Source organism: Sinocyclocheilus grahami, unplaced genomic scaffold (genome assembly GCF_001515645.1).
Source record: "Sinocyclocheilus grahami isolate Dianchi unplaced genomic scaffold, SAMN03320097.WGS_v1.1 scaffold231.1, whole genome shotgun sequence".
Classification (NCBI taxonomy): Eukaryota; Metazoa; Chordata; class Actinopteri; order Cypriniformes; family Cyprinidae; genus Sinocyclocheilus; species Sinocyclocheilus grahami.
This window is the reverse complement of record NW_015505410.1, coordinates 790236-815852: the sequence shown is the minus strand read 5'-3', so window position 1 is coordinate 815852 and position 25617 is coordinate 790236. Positions and strand designations below refer to the sequence as shown.

The 25617-nt window shown below is 36.3% G+C and overlaps 1 protein-coding gene and 1 long non-coding RNA gene across 5 annotated transcripts in view; one reads left to right on the top strand and one right to left on the bottom strand.

Annotated features, from left to right (window-relative positions):
- LOC107597389 (uncharacterized) overlaps positions 1 to 18569 on the top strand; it is a 22886-nt gene extending 4317 nt beyond the window's left edge. The window contains exons 2-4 of the long non-coding RNA XR_001610455.1: positions 2127 to 2131; positions 18013 to 18022; positions 18504 to 18569. This is a non-coding gene — a long non-coding RNA (uncharacterized lncRNA). The remainder of the gene's footprint in view (positions 1 to 2126; positions 2132 to 18012; positions 18023 to 18503) is intronic.
- Positions 1 to 25617, bottom strand: part of LOC107597388 (rho guanine nucleotide exchange factor 7-like) — a 31600-nt gene that overhangs the window by 5721 nt on the left and 262 nt on the right. For 2 of the 4 annotated variants that reach the window (XM_016288418.1, XM_016288420.1), the window contains exons 2-16: positions 25180 to 25439; positions 16870 to 16953; positions 10201 to 10285; positions 8605 to 8753; positions 5880 to 6081; positions 5256 to 5344; positions 4981 to 5075; positions 4656 to 4751; positions 2813 to 2935; positions 2591 to 2729; positions 2440 to 2499; positions 2165 to 2311; positions 1435 to 1521; positions 1186 to 1264; positions 944 to 1083 (exon numbers count right to left, since the gene is read on the bottom strand). In XM_016288418.1, the coding sequence (XP_016143904.1) occupies positions 944 to 1083; positions 1186 to 1264; positions 1435 to 1521; positions 2165 to 2311; positions 2440 to 2499; positions 2591 to 2729; positions 2813 to 2935; positions 4656 to 4751; positions 4981 to 5075; positions 5256 to 5344; positions 5880 to 6081; positions 8605 to 8753; positions 10201 to 10285; positions 16870 to 16953; positions 25180 to 25344 (1740 nt within the window). In that variant the 5' untranslated portion in view covers positions 25345 to 25439. The remainder of the gene's footprint in view (positions 1 to 943; positions 1084 to 1185; positions 1265 to 1434; positions 1522 to 2164; positions 2312 to 2439; positions 2500 to 2590; positions 2730 to 2812; positions 2936 to 4655; positions 4752 to 4980; positions 5076 to 5255; positions 5345 to 5879; positions 6082 to 8604; positions 8754 to 10200; positions 10286 to 16869; positions 16954 to 25179; positions 25440 to 25617) is intronic. The other 2 variants (XM_016288419.1, XM_016288421.1) reach the window with 1 other exon arrangement.

Below are 25617 nucleotides of genomic sequence, written 5' to 3'. Positions count from 1 at the left end.
ACAGTGAGCGCAAGCTACATTAAAGTGATTATTACGTTTTGAATATAGACATTTTTCTTACAAAAAAGCATCAATTCGCTACAGAAGGCCTTTGTCCACCCCCCGGAGCTGTGTAAAAAGTGTACACTTTTTTTTATGGATGGGCGCATTTTATTTAACTGCTTTTGGATGGATGCATGCAACACTCGCTGAGTGCCATTAAACAGCTTGAAAGATCAAAGACAATTTTTTAATGCTATTTTAAAGATCATTATTGAAAGAAGAAAGGATGGCTTGAGGGTGAGTAATTTGTGGGCTAATTTTAATTTTTGGGTGAACTAACCCTTTAAGGGTAAATTTTTCGAAATTGAGATTTATACATCATCTGAAAGCTGAATAAATAAACTTTCCATTGATGTATAGTTTGTTAGGACAATATTTGTGTAAATAAATCTTAACCAATGATTCCTAATTACATCTACTTCCAGAAGGCCAAATAAAGTGCTTTTGCTTTCGCACTGAAACACAGCGTCTCCCTGAAATGCTGTATCAAAACTACTGCTGTTCCTGAAACCACGCCTTCTTTCTTTGCGTGCACATTTGGGCAGCATTATGCTAATATTTCCACATATTGACGTAGATATGTGGGGGCGTGTTAGAACGAGCTGTTTTAGGTAGGCGTGGCTGACTCTTAACTTTTATAAAGAATATCTCTTTGGATTTGAGATTTTAGTCTTTGCAACTTTACAGATCTTCTTTATGCACCAAGAGTTTGTAACACTCCAAAGAGAAAGGAAAACTTGAAATCGCATCATATGACCCCATTAATATAACTCTGACTGGATTCGTCTAAAAGAAGAAAGTCATATACACCTAGGATGACTTGAGGGTGAGTAATTTATGGGCTAATTTTCATTTTTTGGGTAAACTAACCCTTTAAGGTGTGATTAAATAGGTGACTCACTGTGTGGCAGGGAACAGTGAGGGGTTTCATGCTGGGAGCCGCCATGGTGGTGTGCTTGGTCTGTCGGTTCAGATGCTCGAGCCAGTCCTGCAGATCCTGTTTGTTAAAGCAGATCACCTGAAGCCTCTCAAACATGCTTCCTATTGGATGGACACATAAGCAGAGTCTATGAATGACTAATAATGATCAAAAACACTTGACTGTGTCCTGAACATAAAAGATGTGAGTCAGTCCGTCCTTACCTGAGAGCTCAAAAGCATTTTTATGACTTTCACAGTCTTCTAATGGGGTCACTGTCATTCCACTCAAAGGTAGCTTGCCCTGAGAGAAAGAAACAAAGCAGACGTTTTTTCTTTGTGCTAGAGCCGAAAGTGCCATTTTAATGTTTTTTAAAGCTGTGGTTTGAGTGGATTTTAGGGGATGGTGGAGCAAGGACAGTGAGATTTATTGGGCTGTGTAGTAATCAGTTCTGACAGCAGCTGGTTTCTGACCTGGTAGATGAAGCCACTCATCCTTGGACTTGCAGACAGGATGAGCAAGACATGAGGAAACAGCAGCAGGTAACGTTCATGCTTATCCTAAAAAAAAATTTTTTTAATTATAATACCACATAGCCATTATAACTGTAAGACTGAAATCACAGTAAAAAACTATTGCCATTTTTGTCAATATGATTTTACTTATAATGGGTTTTTAATGCATGTGTGCTGTAATTGAGCTTTGGCCATCCATGGTGTACACGACTGAGAACTTTTTTTTTTCTACAAAACTTGTATCCAGAAAAAAAAAGATGAATTATATGCAATTCGGAGCCACAAAACACATCTTTTTTTGACAGTTAAAAGGGTTAACCCACTGCATAAACACATCACTACTTAATCTAACCTTATTAATAATAACAGTAATTATAAAAGGCTTCCTGAACACTACTAATAGCCGTGGTTGCATCAACATGTTTTAAATATTATTTTAGCAAATTATTTTAGGATACCACTTAAAAAAAAAACACAGGAAACATTATAAAAAAAATGCATGGATGAATCATTCACAATATCATTAATAACATGCATTTAGAAAAGGGTGAATTTTCATTTCATGCTGACATTAATGTATTTGACCAATGTATTGGTCACATAATTGGATAAATAATCAGCCACACCCAAAATTCACACTATTAGGGGAGAACATGTTCATCAGGTGTATGAGCTATTGAGATCTCACCTCACAGCCGTGGTTCTGGACCATGGCCTGGCTCATATACAGCACTGAACCCAGGGTCTTAATGTCCTCCCCCTCCCACAGACGAATCGTCTCAGTCAGGATCTGAAGCTCGAGCTCCTTGCGCTTCCGCACCTCCTGACATTGTGCCTGTAACCATGGCAACACAATACGTTAAGAAGGCTGGTTGCCATGAGAATGATCCACACCTAACTGCAGTGGCAAAACCACGGGACATCAGTCTGCTTTAGCATGCTAACTAGGCAGTTAACACTCACAGAGAGATTCTTGAAAGCCGTCATACTTTTCTGAATTTCTGTCCTGTCTGGATGACCCTCCTGAAAGGGAAAGAACACAGTGTCACACTGAACTGCCACCAACCATTAAAACCTTAACCGAAAGCATATACGCTCAAACTCTCTCTTCTACCTCCATGTGTCTCTCCAGTTCTTTTAGTAATGTGGGATATTTGTCCAGTCTCATGAAGGGTTTGCTGAGGCCAGAGGTCAGTGTGAGAATGCCTGGTATCGATGCACCCCTCCCCTCCATGAACTCTCCAAGTTCCTCACTGCAGGGACAGAAATGAGAAGTTATCACCAGTTTTCAGCGGAGAGGCTCTCTGTGAAATCAGGCCACAGTATGGTGGCATACCTGTGAACGGTGAGAATACTGACTGCCGATGGGTGATTTGAGCAGTAAGACACATAAAGAGACCTCATCTGGGGCATGAGATTCAGGAAGAACCCTCCCACTTTCTGCTGCAGCTCTGGAAGCCTTAAATCACAGAACAATGAGGAGAATTATTTCACAAATATTGCGCTAATATTCTTCAATTATTTTGCTTAGGATTTTTCCGAACCTATACTCCTCAGTAGGATATAAATCTATATTCCCAATTTTAACAACACCTTAAACAGCTTAAATTTACAGTCTCCAATTATTTTGTAGATACACTACCATTCAAAAGTTTGGAGTCAGTAGGACTTTTTGAAAGAAAGAAATGAATGCTTTTATTCAGCAAAGACGCATTAAATGTGATCGAAAGTGACAGCAAAGATATATACTGTATAATGTTATAAAATATTTATATTTCAAATATATGTGGTTATTTAGAACTCTCTATTCATCAAAGCATCCTAAAAAAAGGCATCATGCAATTTATAATCAATGCATTTTAATATGAATTTTAATATATTCTGTTATTTTAAATTGCAACAATATTTCACAATTTTACTGTATTTCTAAATAAATGCAGCCTTGGTGAGCATCAGAGACTTCTTTCAAAAACATTTTAAAAATCTTACTGACCCTAAATGTTTGAAAGGTAGCGTACTTTCAGACTTTTATTTTTTATATCCATTTTTGGGTTTTGCAAACAGGACTCAACAGGGTCTGATCGGCCCAGCAAAAACTTATAATAATATAACAATATAAAGTTAATAATACAACATTTATTTTTTTTATTTTAGAATTATTTGAATTGAAAGTCTGTTTTTATTCTTTGATCTTAGACAAAATATTTGTATATTCCTCATTTAACAAAACAACAAAAAACTAACATTAATTTACTTCAATATGCTCAATTTACTTTCTCTGAAATTTATAAATTAATAAATATATAAATTAATTAATAAACGGTTAATAAATTCATAAATTCATAAACTGTTTTGCTGGAAAACCCAGTTAGCATTTTCCCAATTTACTAAAGGATTTACCACTAGAGGTCAGTGTAAACATTAGAAACCTCTAGTGATACTCAAATCCTTTTAATGGACCTCAGGTTACCGCCCAGGTCTATTTTCATCATCTAGGAGTCGTAACTTGATACATTTGATTGAGTCTCAGTTTTCTTACTGACCCTAAATGTTTGAATGGTAGCGTACTTTCAGACTTTTATTTTTTATATCCATTTTTGGGTTTTGCAAACAGGACTCAACAGGGTCTGATCGGCCCAGCAAAAACTTATAATAATATAACAATATAAAGTTAATAATACAACATTTATTTTTTTATTTTAGAATTATTTGAATTGAAAGTCTGTTTTTATTCTTTGATCTTAGACAAAATATTTGTATATTCCTCATTTAACAAAACAACAAAAAACTAACATTAATTTACTTCAATATGCTCAATTTACTTTCTCTGAAATTTATAAATTAATAAATATATAAATTAATTAATAAACGGTTAATAAATTCATAAATTCATAAACTGTTTTGCTGGAAAACCCAGTTAGCATTTTCCCAATTTACTAAAGGATTTACCACTAGAGGTCAGTGTAAACATTAGAAACCTCTAGTGATACTCAAATCCTTTTAATGGACCTCAGGTTACCGCCCAGGTCTATTTTCATCATCTAGGAGTCGTAACTTGATACATTTGATTGAGTCTCAGTTTCACTAAGTGCTTCGGCCCTCCTGTTGTAAATTACTCAGGGGCTATTAAGAGAGGGCCCGGGAATCACACGGCTGCTCACGGTTAGAATAATACTCACTTGGTACACTCTTCCAGTGACTGGACTAAAGTCTGCTGGAAAGTGCTGATTTCCTCCAGGTTCCCGAGAATGACACTTACATCTGAGGTGCTCAGTCTATGAGAAACAGTGAGAACTGTAAATCAGTGCTCAAAACATTACTTCATCTCAAATGATAAGAAAACTGGTTACATTTTTTTTATGTAATCACTAAATTAACACATTAATCCCAACAGCTATAGTCAGAGAACACAGAATAAATGTGAATTTTGAAACTAAACTGTGTATCTCCTTCTTATATTTTATTGATTATGTGTTTTCTCAAGGGAAAAGCAAAACATTTTACTTTTCTGCCATCTGTAGAGGTCTCAGGTAGCTGGTCAAAAGGTTCTGGAGCTCCTTTGAATACTCTGTTTCAGTTTCTAAAATGTTCTGTAGCACCTGAAGACAAACAAACAGCAGTTATTTTTAGAGAAGATATTTTTAACACAGTGATTACAAATCAGCTGTGCTCATTCACAAATCAACCGAGTCTGATTACTGTTCATGCACAAAACCTCCAAAATTAAGCAAATCAACCAGGTAACCCCTGAAAAGGATAACTGATTGAAATGTGCTTACTAGGTTGTAGTAGGTTTTACTGATAGCCGTGGTATCAAAACCTTTGGGAGGGCTTTTAAGCGTTCCAGATTTAGGAGACACTTGTTTGTCTGTAAAGACACAGAGAGTTTTAATAATGGTGCACTGTGGATCAAGAGAAGACTGTGTTTATATGTGACCTTATATGTGACCCTGGACCACAAAACCAGTCTTAAGTCGCTGGGGTGTATTTGTAGCAATAGCCAAAAATGCATTGTATGGGTCAAAATAATAGATTTTTCTTTTATGCCAAAAATCATTAGGACATTAAGTAAAGATCATGTTCCATGAAGATATTTTGTAAATTTCCTACCATAAATATATCAAAACTTAATTTTTTGATTAGTAATATGCATTGCTAAGGACTTCATTTGGACAACTTTAAAGGCGATTTTCTCAATATTTAGATTTTTTTTGCACTTCCAGATATTCAAATAGTTGTATCTCAACCAAATATTGTCCTATCCTAACAAACCATACATCAATGGAAAGCTTATTTATTCCGCTATTCAGCATAAATCTTAATTTTGAAAAATTGACACTTAAGAATGGTTTTGTGGTCCAGGGTCACATATTTATAACGGTCCATAGCAAACTGACACTTACCAGACCCTTTAACCTCTCTGACGTAATTACTTGGAAACCAGCCTGTCTTGCTGTTGAGGGATCCCTCCCACCAACCCCCTTCTTCTGTGCGAGTAACACTGATGATGTCACCCTTGCTGAAAGAAAGCTCATCCTCATTGGTCTGCTGGAAGCTGAAGCGAGCTTTAACCACTAACTGAGTGTTACTGTTCTCCGTCATGTCCTATAAGAGAGAGAGAGAGTACTTATGTTTACATGCAGCCTCATAGTGTGTTAACAACTTCCGTAAATCAAAACTGACCCATTTACATTAATTAATATGTTTACGCAAGACAGAGTTCCAGGACACTGTTTATAACGCCACCAATTTAAGTTAGAAACATCAAACGAAAGACATCTTTGCCTTTCCATTGTAGTTAAAAACATGACATTTATGCACTGTGGTGTCAAGCTGAGTTTCCTAACTTCTTTAGTCGGTTAATTTCACAGGGCCATTGACAGGATTCACAAGCTTCTCATTACTATGGTAACACTAACAGCAAATGCTGCTCTTCACATACACAGAAATGTTATATACTATTGTTTGAATTTTGGAATCAGTAAACAGTAATGCATTAAATTGGTCAGGAGCCACAGTAAAGACTTTCATAATGTTACAAAAGATTTCCATTTTTAATAAATACTGTTCTTTTAGATTTTCTATTCATTTCTATTCTAGAGTCCTGGGAAAAAAAAGTATCACGGTGTCCAAAAAAATATTAAGCAGCACAGCTGTTTTCAACATTGATAATAATAAGAAATGTTTCTTGAGCACCAAATCAGCATATTAGAATGATTTCTGAAGGATCATGTGATGAGACTTCTTTCAAAACATTGACCCCAAACTTTGTAACAGTAGTTAGGGCTGGGTATCGTTCAAAAATGTACGATATCGATACCGATACCTTGACTTTGATACCGGTTCCATACCAATTTTATGAAATCCATTTTAACAAGATTACATTACCTCAAAAAACTTACATTACCTCATAAAACTATTTTTTCAGTTTGTTGAGGATTTACAGAATCAGACTCATCTCCTGAGCCACTGCACAAAGGAACAAAAAAGCACAAAGGAACAAAATGTAACCAACACAATATATCATTGCAAACATTTTAAGTCATTATGTGAGACTGCAGCATACTTAAGATCTTTAAAGGGGTCATATGATGTTGCTAAAAAGAACATTATTTTGTGTATTTGGTGTAATGAAATGCGTTTATGCGGTTTAAGGTTAAAAAAACACATTATTTTCCACATACTGTACATTATTGTTTCTCCTCTATGCCCCGCTTTCACAACGAAACACAGCATCACACACCGTGACCTTGAGTGAGCGGCGGCCGGCAGATTCGACAAAGGAGCATCCGGTGGGCTTGCGGCAACCACATGTGACGACCCCGGGCTGGACTATCGTCTGGATATCATCCCCTTTTGGAAGGCCAAACAAAGTAGTTTCGCTTTCACAACGAAACACACAGCGCCTTCACGACATGGCGGCGGCAGCAACAATACTACAGCGATAATAAAAGTTACGCCTTCTTTCTTTGCGTGAACATTTGGGCGGCGTTATGCAAATCTTTCCACATAGTGAGGTAGATATGTGGGGGCGTGTTAGAACGAGCCGTTTTAGGTAGGCGTGGTTGACTCTTAACTTTTATAAAGAATATCTCTTTGGATTTGAGACTTTAGTCTTTGCAACTTTACAGATCTTCTTTATGTAACACTCCAAAGAGAAAGGAAAAATTTAAATCGCATCATATGACCCTTTTAAATCACAGCAGTTCTTCAAGAAAAAAAAATTAGCATGTCCGCTTTTTCAGGAGACAGAAAATCCCTTTCTTCTCTGATGATGTCCCCAGGACTAATGTCCCTAGGCTACGTTTATACTAATACGTTTTTGTTTTAAAATGCATAGCATCATCATTTCTATTCATTTTCCACTTATTTGCGCAATCTGATGAGCATTAGCTGCTTCCAGCGCTGTCTGCCTGGGTTTTCTCTTCCGCGATCGCTGATCTAACTCAGAAAAAGCTAATCTGCTGCTCATATGTTAATCATATTACATGTTCATATGCCACCCTGTCTCCGATGACGAACGTGCATTACACTTCCAGAAAAACATTTATAGGGATGAAACATGAAGCTAATAAACACACGATTACGACAGTAAATGATTTGCATGTGATTTTCATGAGATTCTGCCTATTTTCATAACAATACAGGGTATTTACATGAGAAATGCTAAGCAGGTGTAGCGATTAGCTTGATATAAAAGGTTACAAATAACATATTTCTGCAACATTATATGGCCAAAACCCACATTAGATTATAATCGTAAGTTATTTACAAACACTCAATGGTGGTTTTAAGTGAGTTTAAATCTTCTAAATTGTCTTATGTTGCATGATGCTACAGTGTGCGTGAATGGTCACTTAACATGCATTCTCCTTGATGCCTCGCCAGAGCCAATCACTGATTTAGGTACATAAAGCATGCTGCACGCTTATTGGCTCACTGACTTTGATGAGATTAACCCCTTAGTTATTGAAATTTGGTACCGAGCGACAAGACATTTTTCGATACTTGATGGTATCGAGGCAATTCGGTCAGTGCATACCCAGCTCTAACAGTAGTGTAGATGTGACACACAATGTCAATGAATATTTTCATTGAGATCCGCTGAGGCTGGTTGAGTTTTCTCACCCCAGTGTTACTCACAAGGCTGCGGAACTGGTTATGGAGCAATTTAGAAGATCGGCCCAGTGAGGACTGGGAGGCCAGTGATTCGAAGGACTTGATCCGGTGGGCAGAAGAGTGACGGGTACATACAGAGTCGCTGCCTATCCCAATATCTACACCAACAGAGAGAACACAGAGAAGAAAAATCACCAATGGGAATATCTGTAACACTGTCACACATTATAAGAACTATAAGCACATTAGTACGGTGGCCGAGAAGTGCAAAGCAAATCACAATTCTGAAAACAAAATAACAAATTACAAACGCAAATGCAAGTTTAAAAGACAAAATAACAATTCAGGAAACATTATAACAAGTCAGAAAACACAATGACAAATTCGAAAACAAAATAACAAGTCAGAAAACACAACGACAAATCCGAAAACAAATTAACAAGTCAGAAAACACAACGACAAATCAAACAAACCAGAAGAGGTAGGTATAGTTTGAGACAGCGCCATTGGTTTGGGATTACTCACCGCTGACTGATCGAGACATCTGTCAATCAACGTATACAGGGAAGAACTAGCCGAAGAACAGCAGAGTCGTGGTTGAAAGTTCGGAGATGGTATTAAAGTAGCTCAGTTTAAATGTATTGTATGAATTGCCCTTACTATGGAATAAAAAATACGGAGTGTATATTTACATTTAGTTAAAAGTGGCTGTAAGACATCAGCTCCAGTGGCGCAGATGGATAATTGCCACTATTTGCAATAAGTAGTATACTTGATAGTAGAAATCCTGCTATTTTAACATAGTGTAAATAGCATATTGCTAAAAATACTGCTATTTTCACTTAGTGTAAATAGAATCCATTGCTAATACGAGATTTGAAAAGGGAGGGGAAAAAAGTTCGGCAAAAGGCGAGATCGAACCCGGGTCGATCGTGTCAAAAAGCCAACGACACGCGCTTATCCATCTGCGCCACTGGAGCTGATGGTTTACAGCCACTTTTAACTAAATGTAAATAGACACCCCGTATTTTTAATTCCATAGTAAGGGCAATTCATACAATACATTTAAACTGAGCTACTTTAATACCATCTCCGAACTTTCTACCACGACTCTACTGTTCTTCGACTGGTTCTTCCCTGTATACATCGATTGACAGATGTCTCGTCCAGTCAGCGGTGAGTAAGTTAATCCCAAACCAATGGCGCTGTCTCAAACTATACCTACCTCTTCCGGTTTGTCTGATTTGTCATTGTGTTTTCTGACTTGTTCATTTGTTTTCAGATTTGTCGTTGTTTTCTGACTTGTTATAATGTTTTCTGAACTGTTGTTGTGTTTTCTTGAATTGTAACTTTGTTTTTTATTCTTGCATTTGCGTTTGTAATTTGTTATTTTGTTTTCAGAATTGTGATTTGTTTTGCACTTTTCGGCCACCGTACATTAGCAACTTTGAACACATTTGAAACTGTTGATAACACTGATTTTTTTTGTGGGCTTTAAAGTTACAGTATATTGTTTCTTTGTTTTTGTTTTAATAATCAGGTTTTTAAAAATTACTTTTATATTGTGAAAATCTAAACAGAATAATTCTAGAAAGATACACTTGCCTGCAGTCACTTTATTGAGGGCAACCAGTGTAGTGAGGACTCTGCTGAAGTTGTGGCCCTGAAACAGGTCACCAGCCTCAAATGGCTACAGAGAGAGAAAAACATTATATAACATCATTAATCTAGACCACCTACATGTCAGTTAAAAACATGAGAGAACCATATAGGACTCTAGCCTATTTCAAGCACTTAAAGCTTATGGGAAATTCCTTTAGTTGCGCTCCATAAACTTAACAAGCTTGACACAAGAGGCATAACAAAACTATAGTCTTACACACTATTCAAGCCAAGCGCACACTTTATTTACAAGGGCAGGGCAATTTACAGTGCTTAACAAATTTATTAGACCACCACCACCCAATGAAAGGTTTGTAACAGTATTAGTGATTACCAAATTCATTTTTTAGGTTTCTGTAAAGGTTAATCCACCAGTATGTGTAAGCTCTTTAGTCACAGTAGTCTTTGTAATGCTAAAATATAATTGTTGTTGTTATACATGAATTTTCGAATTTACTGTTTTAGGCAGAAAAAACAGTAAAGCACTTTATTTTTATTATTTTTTATTATTCTGATGCCCAATTACAGTCAATAACAACGGAGACTGTGGAAAAGTACATAAAAACAATGCCAGCAAAAATGTAAGCTGTTATCAAGGCCAAAAGAGTCCATACAAAATATTATTATTTTTTGTTATTATGTGTGAATAAAGACTATTTAGGACTAGTTGTTTCAGATTTTTTATTTGCCCAATAAACGACAATAAAATGTTTAGTTTTAAATAAGTTTTTGACATATTCTTAAAATATTTTCTCTTTATTATGACAGGTGGCCTAATAAATTTGTTAAGCATATAAAGTGCTTAACAAATTTATTAAGACTGTATTTATTGACTCTAATTGGGCATAAAAATAATAATAAAGTGCTTGAATATTTTTTTCTAATCACTAATACTGTTAGTTTAGGGCAGCTGTGGCACAAACCTTACATTGGGTGGTGGTGGTCTAATAAATTTGTTAAACACTGTAGATAAAACGAAAATACATCAACATTGTACTCCAATACACACAATATCAAAGAACAAGGACAAATATAGTTAAAAATAATCCATGTTTTTTCACTAGGGGGAATAATAATCTTTATTCTTTTAATTTATATGCACCAATATATCAAAACTGTTGTGAACATAAATACCAAATTTACCCATGTATATTTTTATAAAAATATTGAAATTTATGAAAAATGCTCAACTAGTCTAAAGACGAGTCTTCTAAAATGCAATGGACAAATAAAAATCACTTTGTGATATCACTGTGATATTCACAATATTGCTTGCCAGCAAAAATGGTGAATATGGTGAATATTTCATATATACCATCCAGACCTAGTATGTACAATGAAAGAGTCCACATTCAGCATCTATGGAGACAATCATCAGTCATTCGCTGCATATGCCGTTTGGCCTCTGAGCAGGTGGTGTGGTTAGCTAGAGGTCACTGATGTCTCTTTGCTCATGAGGTGAGGAAATCTGATTTGTTCTGCTCTATATGGTCTGTCCTGTGTTGCTCTTTGCCAGTATTATAACTGTTTGATGGACAGTTATGTGTACTTCTGTGAACTTCAGTAGGAGAAAATATCAGCTTCCGCTTTACATTCCGCTCTGATTACAGTTCATGCCCTGAGAGAAGCAAAAACAAGTCTGTGGATGTGAATAAGTGGACAATGCATCATCTTGAGCGCTTTGCCTTTCAAAGTAATACTGCTCCTTCAATCATTTACTAAATCACTGTAGGAATATATCTGTTTTAGAATGATGCCCTACTTCTACAGCTAACATAGAAGAATATCTATCATAAAACCTATGATGGATGTTCTTATATGCTCTCCCACCAACATAATTTCATGAAAAATGTGCCGAAACAAGATTCTGATCTGAGGGTCAGCAAGATTGAAATTATTATTATTATTTTTTTTAAGTTAACCTACAACATATTAGAATGATTTCTGAAGGATCTCCTTTCAATGCCAGCAAAAATGTAAGCTGTTATCAAGGCCAAAGGAGTCCATACAAAATATTATTTTTTTTTGTTATTATGTGTGAATAAAGACTATTTAGGACTAGTTGTTTCAGATTTTTTTATTTGCCCAATAAACGACAATAAAATGTTTAGTTTTAAATAAGTTTTTGACATATTCTTAAAATATTTTCTCTTTATTATGACAGGTGGCCTAATAAATTTGTTAAGCATATAAAGTGCTTAACAAATTTATTAAGACTGTATTTATTGACTCTAATTGGGCATAAAAATAATAATAAAGTGCTTGAATATTTTTTTCTAATCACTAATACTGTTAGTTTAGGGCAGCTGTGGCACAAACCTTACATTGGGTGGTGGTGGTCTAATAAATTTGTTAAACACTGTAGATAAAACGAAAATACATCAACATTGTACTCCAATACACACAATATCAAAGAACAAGGACAAATATAGTTAAAAATAATCCATGTTTTTTCACTAGGGGGAATAATAATCTTTATTCTTTTAATTTATATGCACCAATATATCAAAACTGTTGTGAACATAAATACCAAATTTACCCATGTATATTTTTATAAAAATATTGAAATTTATGAAAAATGCTCAACTAGTCTAAAGACGAGTCTTCTAAAATGCAATGGACAAATAAAAATCACTTTGTGATATCACTGTATTATGTGTGAATAAAGACTATTTAGGACTAGTTGTTTCAGATTTTTTATTTGCCCAATAAACGACAATAAAATGTTTAGTTTTAAATAAGTTTTTGACATATTCTTAAAATATTTTCTCTTTATTATGACAGGTGGCCTAATAAATTTGTTAAGCATATAAAGTGCTTAACAAATTTATTAAGACTGTATTTATTGACTCTAATTGGGCATAAAAATAATAATAAAGTGCTTGAATATTTTTTTCTAATCACTAATACTGTTAGTTTAGGGCAGCTGTGGCACAAACCTTACATTGGGTGGTGGTGGTCTAATAAATTTGTTAAACACTGTAGATAAAACGAAAATACATCAACATTGTACTCCAATACACACAATATCAAAGAACAAGGACAAATATAGTTAAAAATATGGCATGTTTTTTCACTAGGGGGAATAATAATCTTTATTCTTTTAATTTATATGCACCAATATATCAAAACTGTTGTGAACATAAATACCAAATTTACCCATGTATATTTTTATAAAAATATTGAAATTTATGAAAAATGCTCAACTAGTCTAAAGACGAGTCTTCTAAAATGCAATGGACAAATAAAAATCACTTTGTGATATCACTGTGATATTCACAATATTGCTTGCCAGCAAAAATGGTGAATATGGTGAATATTTCATATATACCATCCAGACCTAGTATGTACAATGAAAGAGTCCACATTCAGCATCTATGGAGACAATCATCAGTCATTCGCTGCATATGCCGTTTGGCCTCTGAGCAGGTGGTGTGGTTAGCTAGAGGTCACTGATGTCTCTTTGCTCATGAGGTGAGGAAATCTGATTTGTTCTGCTCTATATGGTCTGTCCTGTGTTGCTCTTTGCCAGTATTATAACTGTTTGATGGACAGTTATGTGTACTTCTGTGAACTTCAGTAGGAGAAAATATCAGCTTCCGCTTTACATTCCGCTCTGATTACAGTTCATGCCCTGAGAGAAGCAAAAACAAGTCTGTGGATGTGAATAAGTGGACAATGCATCATCTTGAGCGCTTTGCCTTTCAAAGTAATACTGCTCCTTCAATCATTTACTAAATCACTGTAGGAATATATCTGTTTTAGAATGATGCCCTACTTCTACAGCTAACATAGAAGAATATCTATCATAAAACCTATGATGGATGTTCTTATATGCTCTCCCACCAACATAATTTCATGAAAAATGTGCCGAAACAAGATTCTGATCTGAGGGTCAGCAAGATTGAAATTATTATTATTATTTTTTTTAAGTTAACCTACAACATATTAGAATGATTTCTGAAGGATCTCCTTTGCCATCACATGAATGAATTATATTTTAAAATATATTAAAATAGAAAGCATTTATTTTGTATACGCTGTTTTCGTTCAGATCAAAGCATAAATAAACGTAGAAAACGTATCCGTGTGGTGCGGCTGACACAAACAAGTAGAACAGCCTACGCAGTTTGCGTTCAGTGGATACTCTCCAAAATGGCGCTACGGTGACGCAGAGGAGACGAATTGTTGAATTAAGTCGTTATTTTTGTTTTCTTTGCATACAAAAAGTATTCTCGTCGCTTCATAAAATTCAGATTGAACCACTGATGGCAGATGTACGATTTTGACGATGGCTTTCATACTTTTTTGGGCCTTGACGGTGTTATTTACTTGGCAGTCAATGCCAGGTTTTCATCCAAAATATCTTAAATTGTGTTCCGAAGACGAACAAAGCTTTTACGGGTTTGGCACGACATGGGGGTAAGTGATTAATGACAAAATTGGGGGCAAAATATTTTGGGGTGGAGTAACCCTTTAAGCTTGAGATCACATCATCACAGCTGAATGAGCTCAGTGCTTCATGAAGGAGCTTCAGAAGAGGCTGCTCATAAGGCAGAGTGAACTGGGCACTGAACAGATTAATGAAAATCCTGTAAACCACAAATTTAGAGCAAAAGGATAAGCTTTCATCCCCAGAGGTCAAAGAGTCTTACTTTAATACAAAAAAAGTGCAAAACAAACTCTCAGACAAATAAGCCTTTCAATCAGGCCTAGTTGTATCACATAACCTATATGTGAATTTCTTCATCTGGGAATGTTCATACAATTTATGGGCTGGAGGCATGACAACAATAACACATCCTTGCAATATCTGTGACAAGCGCTCACAGCTGTAATGTTTCACACATAAGACTAAAAATATGTGTTTACTAACGGCTCATTTCTATTTCAAAATTTAGCACACACTCAATGGAGCCTTGGGCACTGCTACACTCTAAAAAATGCTGGGTTAAATACAACCCAGTGCTGGGTAAAATAGGGACAAATCCAGCAATTGGGCTGTTTTGACCCAGGGGTTTGGTTAAATGTTTAACCCAACCTTCTGGGTAGTAACCCAACCGCTGGGTCAAAACAACTCAATTGCTGGGCTTGTCCCTATATTACCCAGCACTGGGTTGTATTTAACCCAGCATTTTTTTAGAGTGTAGGTCAACTGAATACCTTTTAACAGGTCAGACTCAGAGAGGAACAAATTACTGTGAGGTGCAACAGCAAACATGAAATCAAGAATGCTCCATTATCAGAATCTATAACATTACGCTTACGATTTTTATAAACCTAAAATGTCTGTATACATTTAAATATATAGTTGCCTATATTTTTGGAAGGATGTCCCTCACAAAATGATCATCATATAAAGTAAAGCACAATAAAATAAAGATGGAACCTAAACCCAGACAATGTAGAGGAGGTATAAAGCAAAGTGAACTGTGAGAAAGTATACAAAAGAGAACAAACACTGAGATGAATTCATTAACAGAATCACCAGCAGAACAAACACCCCTAGATCAGTGTAGAAGCAGGAAATGCAAAACAGCACAGCCGACACAGCATTAATCTCAAAGATGGCGTAACGATAGCCACTGAACTTGAGAAAAGGGCATCTTTTCCTAAGATATTGTCAGTACTTGTTTAGATAACGCTTCACACATTATGCAGCTACCAAGATCTCCATATGTGACGTGGGCCTCAACCTCACCACATCTAGATACACTTGACAATACGTTAGCATTACCCTGAACCATCTGTTCCTTAATAAATGCGCATAGATCAAAATCCCACTAGCCCTTTGTATGGTCTTTCTGTCCACATTTGTGACAATTTTAACTGATCAGGCTCTAATAGTGGACAGAGAAAAAAAACTAGAAAAAGGAAAGTTAACATAATACAAAATAAAAAAAAGAAAAATAAATTTAATTTACATTATAATACAATCAATAATAAAGTATAACTTAATAACATATCTAATTTTAGCCAACAATAGCACTGACAAATAAAACCCCATCATTTAATTCTGTGAACATGTCTATAACATTACGCTTACGATTTTTATAAACCTAAAATGTCTGTATACATATAATATATAGTTGCCTATATTTTTGGAAGGATGTCCCTCACAAAATGATCATCATATTAGGGGTACTTGGAGTTAAAAAGTTGAAACACATTCTGAAAGTCACTTTTGTTTAACTTAACCAAGCAGAAAATAAAGCTTGAATTTATACCAGAGCTTCAAATTCAAGCAGACTCAAATGAAAAAGGCGAACTGTAACGTTACATGAATGGACAAAGCAACGCCATTCATAGATGACACAGCGCTATACAGTAGCGCACAAACTCGCCACCAAAATACTGATATTTTATTGGCAAAAAAATACAACAACAACCAAATAAACCCTAGCAGCATTTTCAGAACATTACCAAGCTTTTGTCCCATCAGACTATGACAATGAATGAGCCGATGTGCAGGGCATGATCTCCCTCACATCGGTCCAGAGTTGCGTCTCCACTGTCTACGGCACTTCTCTTTTGTTGGTTGGTTGTTTTCATTGTGGCGCCAATGCAGCAACATACAGTAGAGTTAAAAAGACCATAAACACACCGACTCACCTCGACGCGAAACACCGCGCAGCCCTTGAGAAACTCCGTGATGTTGCTCAAGCACTCGCTGTCGTTCTTGGGATCCTGATAGATCTGAGGGAAACGGGAAGAGCCGTTAAAAAGCGTGAGAGCTTTGGGAGCGAGGGGCTGCCTCGAGTATCCTGTATGAGAGTCCACGGGCTGACTGCCTGACTATCACCACTTCCACACACACATCGCGAAACAGACCTGCAGCACCGTGGAAGTGGACAGCAGGAAGCGGCAGGAAGTGACGTCCGCAGATGGACACCGAACACAATGGGGCGAACGGGACCTGATCAACACACCCTTGCTCTGGCGGGGCAAATTAAAACAGGCCCGTCAGTCAGAGCAGGTATTTTGAGAGGTAAATGAGGAGAATGTAAATCAAAACTTTCTTACAGCAGTTAAATCATTCGGATGTATACAGGCATCTGTATATATCACATTTTGGGCTCTGGCAGTGTATTCGCCACTCTGTGAAGAGTTTTTATTTTATTTTATTTTTTTTAGAAAATGTCTGTTCGTCAAATTCAAAACTGACAAAACTCCAGCGTTGATGTCAGTCACTTAATTTTGTTGTATACTGCAGCATGAAGGCAGGGGTTTGCGGGGCCCCAGTGCAGGTTGTACCAGCTGGGCCCTGTTTGAAATTGTTTAATTTGTATGTTCGTTTTATTTATTTATTTGTGCTATTTACACAATGTTTAGGGGTTTTTTAAGTTTGTAGGTGTTCAGGTACAGAAACGGAATAATCAAATGTAAAATAGCACTGCATAGTCTTCCATGTAAAAATGAAATATACAGTCAAACCTAAATGTATTCAGACACCTTCAACATTTCTCACATTATCAGAGTTTATTTGCTATAGTTTAGAAAATGGTAGGCTAATAAAATATGACAAGAACTCAAGAGTTAAACTGTGTCAGAACAAATTCATCTTGATAATGGCAGATTACTTTGATAGAAAGGTATGTAATGGATTACAATCAACCAAAAAATTCAGACAACTGTTAGTATGACAATATTTACACAACTATGAATACTTTGTTGACCAATTACCAAGCAATGCTTAATTTTGTTCAGTCTGTGGTGTAAAAAGGTCACATTAGTAATTAAAGAAAAAACACTTAGGCAAAACATGGTGTCTGAATAATTTTTGGTTCCAAATTTTTTATAAATTTTACTGGTAGTCCACTGTATGAAGAATTTTTGAGTATAATATGTCACAGTTTACTTTATTTTGCTATACTCACTTACATAAATTAACTATAGTGTCCTGCACCCACTAGTAAAAAAAATTCTAAAATTGTATCTGGTATGTGAATCATTTTTGGTTTGACTGTGGATTAATTCTTGTTAAAACTACAAAGTAATTCAGTCAAGAGCAGTGAGTGATTTTCTTTCTTTCATTTTCTTGGATTAACATTAAGGACACCGACAGCAGCTAGTAGCTAAATTAGGCGCGGTCACTTCAAGAGACAATGCATCCATTATAATGATGCACATCCGATTTCTTTCTCCATTGTTTACTTTCACTTAAGACATAACCGACAGTTTTTTCGAGGATACTCTCCAAGACTGGTATTTTGACATAATTTTGTATGTATTTATCGGTACAAGAGCAAGAAGAGGCAAATTCGGTGTTCAAGCGCTTTGAAACGTGTCCCTCTGCGTGCGCCCTGTGCGCACAGAACACCTCACCCGGGTACTGAATTGGGCTCTTTCACATGGTTTTCTGTTTGCATGTTTAGACTGCGATTTGTATGTGTTCGTTCAGGTGCAGGAGGACGCGAAGGAGAGCTCGGCCTGGGGGGGGGCCTCAGCCATGGGCCCATATAATAGTCACCACCTTTCACCCCACTAGCGACGGCCCTGCATTAAGGCAAATGTTGTCAATGTATTGTGAGCTGACCAACATACAGAAAGGAAAGCACACGGTGGAATGACACTGACTACGTTTACGTGGATATCAGTAATCTAATTATTTACCTTATTATAAATAAGCGAATATTATGATTGTGGTGTTTGCATGAGTTGCTTTTAGAATATTCCTTTCATGTTCCTGTTTTACATCTTATATAGCCTACATAGACATAGTTCGATTAATGGCACACGTCATTGCGTCACCACGCGATGCCATCCGATGTCCCCTCCGGAATTTCACGTATAAACATATAGTTCGTCTTCGTGATAATTCCATGTACAGTTTTGGTTTTTTCATTTTTAAGTTTATGAAAGTGCAGTTAATTATTTGTACGTGCATACAGACGACGGCGGGTGTTGAAGCTCTTTTATTTGCCATCAATTGGTTGAGCACTGCCGTGTGTGTATCCTGTCGCAAAATGCAGCGAAAAGTCCTACACGACGGTAATAATGTGATTAAAGTGTTTACATGTCTTTACTGCACTTCAATAATGCGACTAAAATAGGAATACTCCACATGTCTTAATTCGATTAGTGTTTACTTTCATTATGACTTTAGCCGGATTAAAGTAATCAAAAATCTCTGTTTACATGGTAGATTCTTAATCGGAGTATTGTCTTAATCATATTGTTATCGTATGAGTCTTGTTGTCCATGTAAATGTACTGATTGAAATGTGTTTGGGGGTGGAACCAGAAGAAATTAAGTCAATATATTATCACTGTAAAAATGAAATTAATTAATTAATTAATAATACTTGATCCACCATTTGGTTTCTCAAGATTGGCACCGATTTAAACCTTCTTGAGAATCACTCCCTTTTTAAACTAGCTTGGATATCTTTATTGTGTACTTAAAAATTAACTTCGAAATATATTTCAAGTGCATCAAAGCCTTTCCCCTTTAATGGGGTTACTGGGGGTTACAGTTTTTTATGTTCTTTCAGGAACTGCAGTGTGCTACATTTTCTATGGTCCCCAGAGACGTGTGCCTAGAGCAGGGGTAGGCAAGTTCGGTCCTAGAGAGCCGCAGTCCTGCAGAGTTCAGCTCCAATCCTGAAAACAAAACTCACCTGCCTATAGCCTTAGTAATCCTGAAGACATTGATTAGCTTGTTCAGGTGTGTTTGATTAAGGTTGGAGCTGAACTCTGCAGGACTTTACCGAACTTGCCTACCTCTGGCCTAGAGGTTCTCCAGAGGGTTCTGCCAGTGTGGCAATCTGTTTCTCATTTTCACACTACAAAATTATCAGATTTGGATAAAAGGGGTTAAAAGGAATCCTTGTATATTTTTTAATGGGGGATGCCTGCCAAGCCACTGAGCCTTGTGTGAAATAATCATAGGAATAACAGTATCTACAAGAAATGCAGTGCTCAGTCACAGGAGCGGTTTCTCAGACGAGGTTTAAATTCATTCTGGAGTAGGCTTAATCTAGAATAATTAATCATGTCTTTAAAAATGGCTTTCTGAAACACAGATTACTAACTCCTGGACTATGGAGTCCTGTACTAAAATAAACTAGATTAATTTAAAACCAGCTGTGCTAATCTGAATTAGCATGACAGAGGTTGCCTATAAAACATGGAATGAATTCTGGAGTAGGCTTAATCTAGAATAATTAATCATGTCTTTAAAAATGGCTTTCTGAAACACAGATTACTAACTCCTGGACTATGGAGTCCTGTACTAAAATAAACTAGATTAATTTAAAACCAGCTGTGCTCATCTGAATTAGCATGACAGAGGTTGCCTATAAAACATGGAATGAACCAAGACAAGTTTAAAATTGTATGGAACTGAGAAGTAATTCTAAGGAAAACAATTGCAGCAGAAAAAAGACCATAATCAAAACAAAAACTTTACTGAACATGAGGAAACTTTTTTTAAAGCAAGCAAAATAAACTGCAATCTTGCAATCAGGTGTTGTCAGTTTTGCAACATTTTTATTTATTTTTTTTATTATGTTATATATAATGCAGCTGTTACAGAGAGAGCGAGAGAGAGTCATGGTCAGAATTATTAGCACCCTAAGTACATATGATCAAAGAGGATTGTGAAAATAAATCTGTATTGTTTATCCTTTTGATATTTAAAAAAAAGTAGTAAATAAAAAATAAGTAAATAAAAATTAAATAAAAACTAAATATAAAAAGTTTTTAAAAACTTTTTAAAAAAAATTATAAAACCCTTTAATAAAACCCTTAGAAATTATTATTATTAGTAAAATCTCAGAAGATCTATATTTCCATTCATATTTACATTTGTTAGCACACCAGGGTGACTAGGAACATGCAATTATCCAGCCATGACTTCCTGTTTCACAGGAGTATAAATATGAGGAACACAAAGGCCAAATTCTCTTAATCATTCGTCACAATGAGAAAAACCAAAGAATATAGTTCTGATGTACAGCAACAGATTGTTGACCTCTACAAAATACGAAGTCAACAAAATAGAAAGTAAAAATAAATAAATAAAAGTAAGAAAATAGCTAAAGCATTGAAAATTTCCATTTCCACCATTAGGACAATAATCTCCTCTCCACCAGTAAGCTGGTGTGTGGTGGGCAATATGGCTGCCGTCGCATCATCCAGGTGGATGCTGCACACTGGTGGTGGTTGAGGAGATTCCCCCCTTTCATGTAAAGCGCTTTGAGTACCCAGAAAAGCACTAAATGTAACGAATTATAGTTTGAGTGGCTGAAGACTCTGCAAGGAGTCTTGGGGTCAGAAAACCTCAACAACAAAAAAACATTTCAAACACCACCTACACCTACCAATAGTTGTTTGGGAGGGTTTGAAGCAAAATCTTCTACTTTCATTCAAAAACAAATTCCAGCATATTCAGTTGCCACACACTACTGGAACTTAAAACAGGACTGGGTTCTATGGTCAGATGAAACAGAAATTAGCTCTTTTTGCAGGAAACACTCAAGGTAGGTTTGTTGCACACAGGGATCAAAAGTACTCCATGTGTACAATGAATATATACTGCTGTATCTTTAGTGTTGTTGGCCTACTTTTCTGCCGGAGGTCCTGGACATCTTGTTCAGATATATTGCATCATGGATTCTAGCAAATACCAACAGATAAAAAATCAAAACCTGACTGACTCTGCCTAAAATCTTATAATGGGCCTTGTTTGGATCTTCCATCAGGACAATGATCTAAAAAGACCATCAAAATCAACAAAAAAAATGGGCCACTGGTTACAAAATGAAGGTTCTGCCATGGTCATCCCAGTCCTCTGATCTGAACCCTATATATATCTGAAGAGGAGAGTGTATCAACATGGACCTGGGAAGCTGAAGGATCTGGAGAGATACTGTATAAAATAATGGTCTGCGATCTCTTGTCAGGTGTTCTCCAAACTCATCAGACATTATAGGTGAAGACTCAGAGCTGTTATCTTGCCAAAGTAAGGTTGCAAAAAGTATTGAATAAAAGGGTGCCATTAACTGTAGCCAGTGTGTATTAGAGAAAAACACTGCTGTCATAATGAGATTTCCCTTCCCTACCATTTTGCTATTTTAAAGTTTAGGGTTGTGTGAGTGTGTGTGTGTGTGTGTGTGTGTGTGTGTGTGTGTGTGTGCATTTTTATGTTGTTTATGAGGACACAAATTTGTATAATAACATGGGTATGACATAGGTATTACAACGAGAAGGTGATTTATGAGGACATTTTCAGTGTCCCCGTAATTCAAAAGGCTTATAAATAATTCAGAATGAGTTTTTTTGAAAATCTAAAAATGCAGAAAGTTTCCTGTGAGGGGTAGGTTTAGGGGTAGGGTTGGTGTAGGGCAATAGAAAATACGGTTTGTACAGTATAAAAACCATTACGCCTATGGAGAGTCCCCATAAACCATAAAAACAAACCTGTGTGTGTGTGTTTGTTTAAATAAAAAATCAGTGCAGATTTATTTTCACATGCTTCTTTGATCATATTTACCAAGGGTGCCAATATGTTTGATATATAAAGACTGAAAACACAATGTTAATCTGAAGTTAAACCTGCCTCCTGGTAGGTTTAATTTAAGCCTCAATTTAGTCCTGAAGTAGCTTTAGTCTTCCTTCAGGAAATAAACCTTTTAAATTCTGGACTAGACTAAGTATAAGACTATTTAAAATCATGACAGTGAAAGCAGATTTCTGTTAATCTGGTTCAAAGGGACATTTTAGGACTAGGCTTACTCTCTGACTGGGAATCTGCCCCATAGTGTCTCAACCCTCTTTCAGGGCGGCGCCTTTCTGTTTTATTTAGTTTCCCCAAACTGAATCAAATGCAAATAATATTTGCAAATAACAAATATATTCTGTAGATTTTTACATTTACATGTGAATTACAGTTAGACGTACAGTTACATTAAATAATTTACAAAGGTGTAATTCTACAAAACTGAAAATTGTCATCTTTCTCACCCTCGTTGTTCCAAACCCATGACTTTTGTTCAAATCAGAAATTAAAATATTTGTATGAAAGTGCAATTTGATTTGCTTATATTTTCATTCTTTAACATCTCTCAGCAAATCAGCTCGCACTGTCAATAAAGCTTTCCTTTGCAGTGTCATCCTATTAGAAGCTGCAAATGATACCTAAGACTGTACTGTAGCTAGGAAATGGATGCTTCATTTTAAGTCAGGGGGCCTAACAGCTGAAGCTAGCATATATTTGCATGTTGTAGTGAATTGTCAGGACGCCTTATGTCTGAACACTCTCATCTTTTCTTTAAAATATTCTATTCTTAGAGAGACAAAATGGGGTAACGTATCTAGTAATGGCAGTAACTGCCCATTGCAGGAGTCTAAATTTTGAGACAAATCTGGCTTATACATAAAAGCAAGAGACAGACTTGTTCTCATTATTGCACAGAACATTTACCAGAAGAATTAAGTGCGTAAGATAATTTTGTTCAATTATTGCACAATTTTAGATTTTGATCAAAAATACTGTGACAGGTATGTGGGTCAAAACATCAATGTTTATGTGCTGATAATAAAGGAAGCGGCATGAGTCACACAAGTTGTGACTCACACAGGTTGTGTGTATTTTTATGTTGCATTAAATTACAGTTGAATATAACAAGTTAGTTCTGTTGCACTCTGACTGGTCACGTGGACAGTCCCAACAGAGACATGATGCTTCTGCCCACACCGTCTAAAAAGGTCAAGTGCACTATTTATTTTTCCACTTTAAATTTTTTTTTTTTTACTACTACTTCCACATAGCTCTCTTGCCAGGTTATACACCTGCTGTAAACATCCTATTGTTATGTTCACAGTGAGAGTGTGAAATTTGATAAGCAAACCAGATGGAGCTTGAAAAGAGGCTATTGCTGTCATAGACTCTTAATCATTGTCAGAGCTGACCCTGAATATGACTGATTTCTTAAAACGCACCCCCTCTGTATACACCAAACCAGAACCAGGAAGGACAGACTCCATGCATTATTTATGGAGAAGACGAACTGCTTTAGAAAACATGCTGGATAACATTATACCTGCATGGTATTATACCTGCATGTGCTGCCTTTAATTATAGAGGGGGAAATGCATTTCTAATTTGAATTCTGTTCCCTCTGAGAGGCATTTTAAAATCGTTATGCCTTTCATAGATTTGCATTTACCCTTAGGTATCTTGTTCAGTGGAATATATTACTTTTCACTCTGATACTATGAATTGAGTTATTTTGTGGTTTAATGCTATTGCATTCTCATTATTTCTGTGCAATTTGGTTGAGATAAGAAAACAACGTGTGTTGAACTGCAGTTGAATGCCATTTGTTACGCCTTTCCAGTTTGCATTGCATTGGAAAGAAGCAGGGACTTAACGGGAATTTTAAAAAACACTGTTTCTTTAAATGAGAGCGCATCTGCTTTTTGTTTACGGTCTATGGCGGCCCATTTCCAGTGTAAGCAATATAAGCAAGGGTGCATAGCTAACCTTAATAATACCTAACAGATTAATGCTATTCATACACAGCCATGTAATGCGATTTGCACGCGCTTATCCGCAGGTTCCAATGGCATACTAAGCAGGTTATTGTTTACATCTTACATACATGCTGTTGATATCCACATTTTACTGGTTTTCTATGAAATATGACAGTCGATTTTAAAAATTCAGTTTGGTACAAATCTCGCAATAAAATCGACGACTGTTGTTTCCTGGAGCAACAGCAGCACTAGCGCGCTGAACGCCTCTGCTGCATGGGCTGCGTTTTCATTCATATAGCTAGAGGGTTAAAACATATGTTGTGACCTATAAAACATACACTATTTATGCCACTTGTGTTATATATATATATATCAACGCGTGTGTAGTGTGAAGATTACAGGAAAATGAACACGGTGCGCCAAAGGGAGGATGCGCGCTTACTTTATCAGTAGTGCCTGGACGCAGCCGCTCCAGCAACCTGCACAGGACGACCCCATCCTTTAGCGAAGACTGCAGAAATCCATCAGGGTCCGAAATTGTCTTTTTTGGTGATTCCAAAACCCCGAGCGTAATGAGCCAAGTAACCGTTTGTTCCGCCGGATTCATGGCCACACCAGCAAGCTCGATCGATGATATCAGTATTGCGATTGTTATGGAGAAAAAAAATAATTAGGCTCTCTGTTATTAACCAGTCGTTGACCCTTTTGTGAAGAAGGGACAACTGTAACTCAAGAAAATATTCTGCCTGTACAAAAACACCTCAGATGCACATTCATTCTTCCTTAAACTCTCAAACACAAGCATATCCCTTTGTCAAATGCTTGTAAGTGCTTTAGACAAGCTTCACTGATTCATTTTAGTCCAATTTTTTTTAAATAG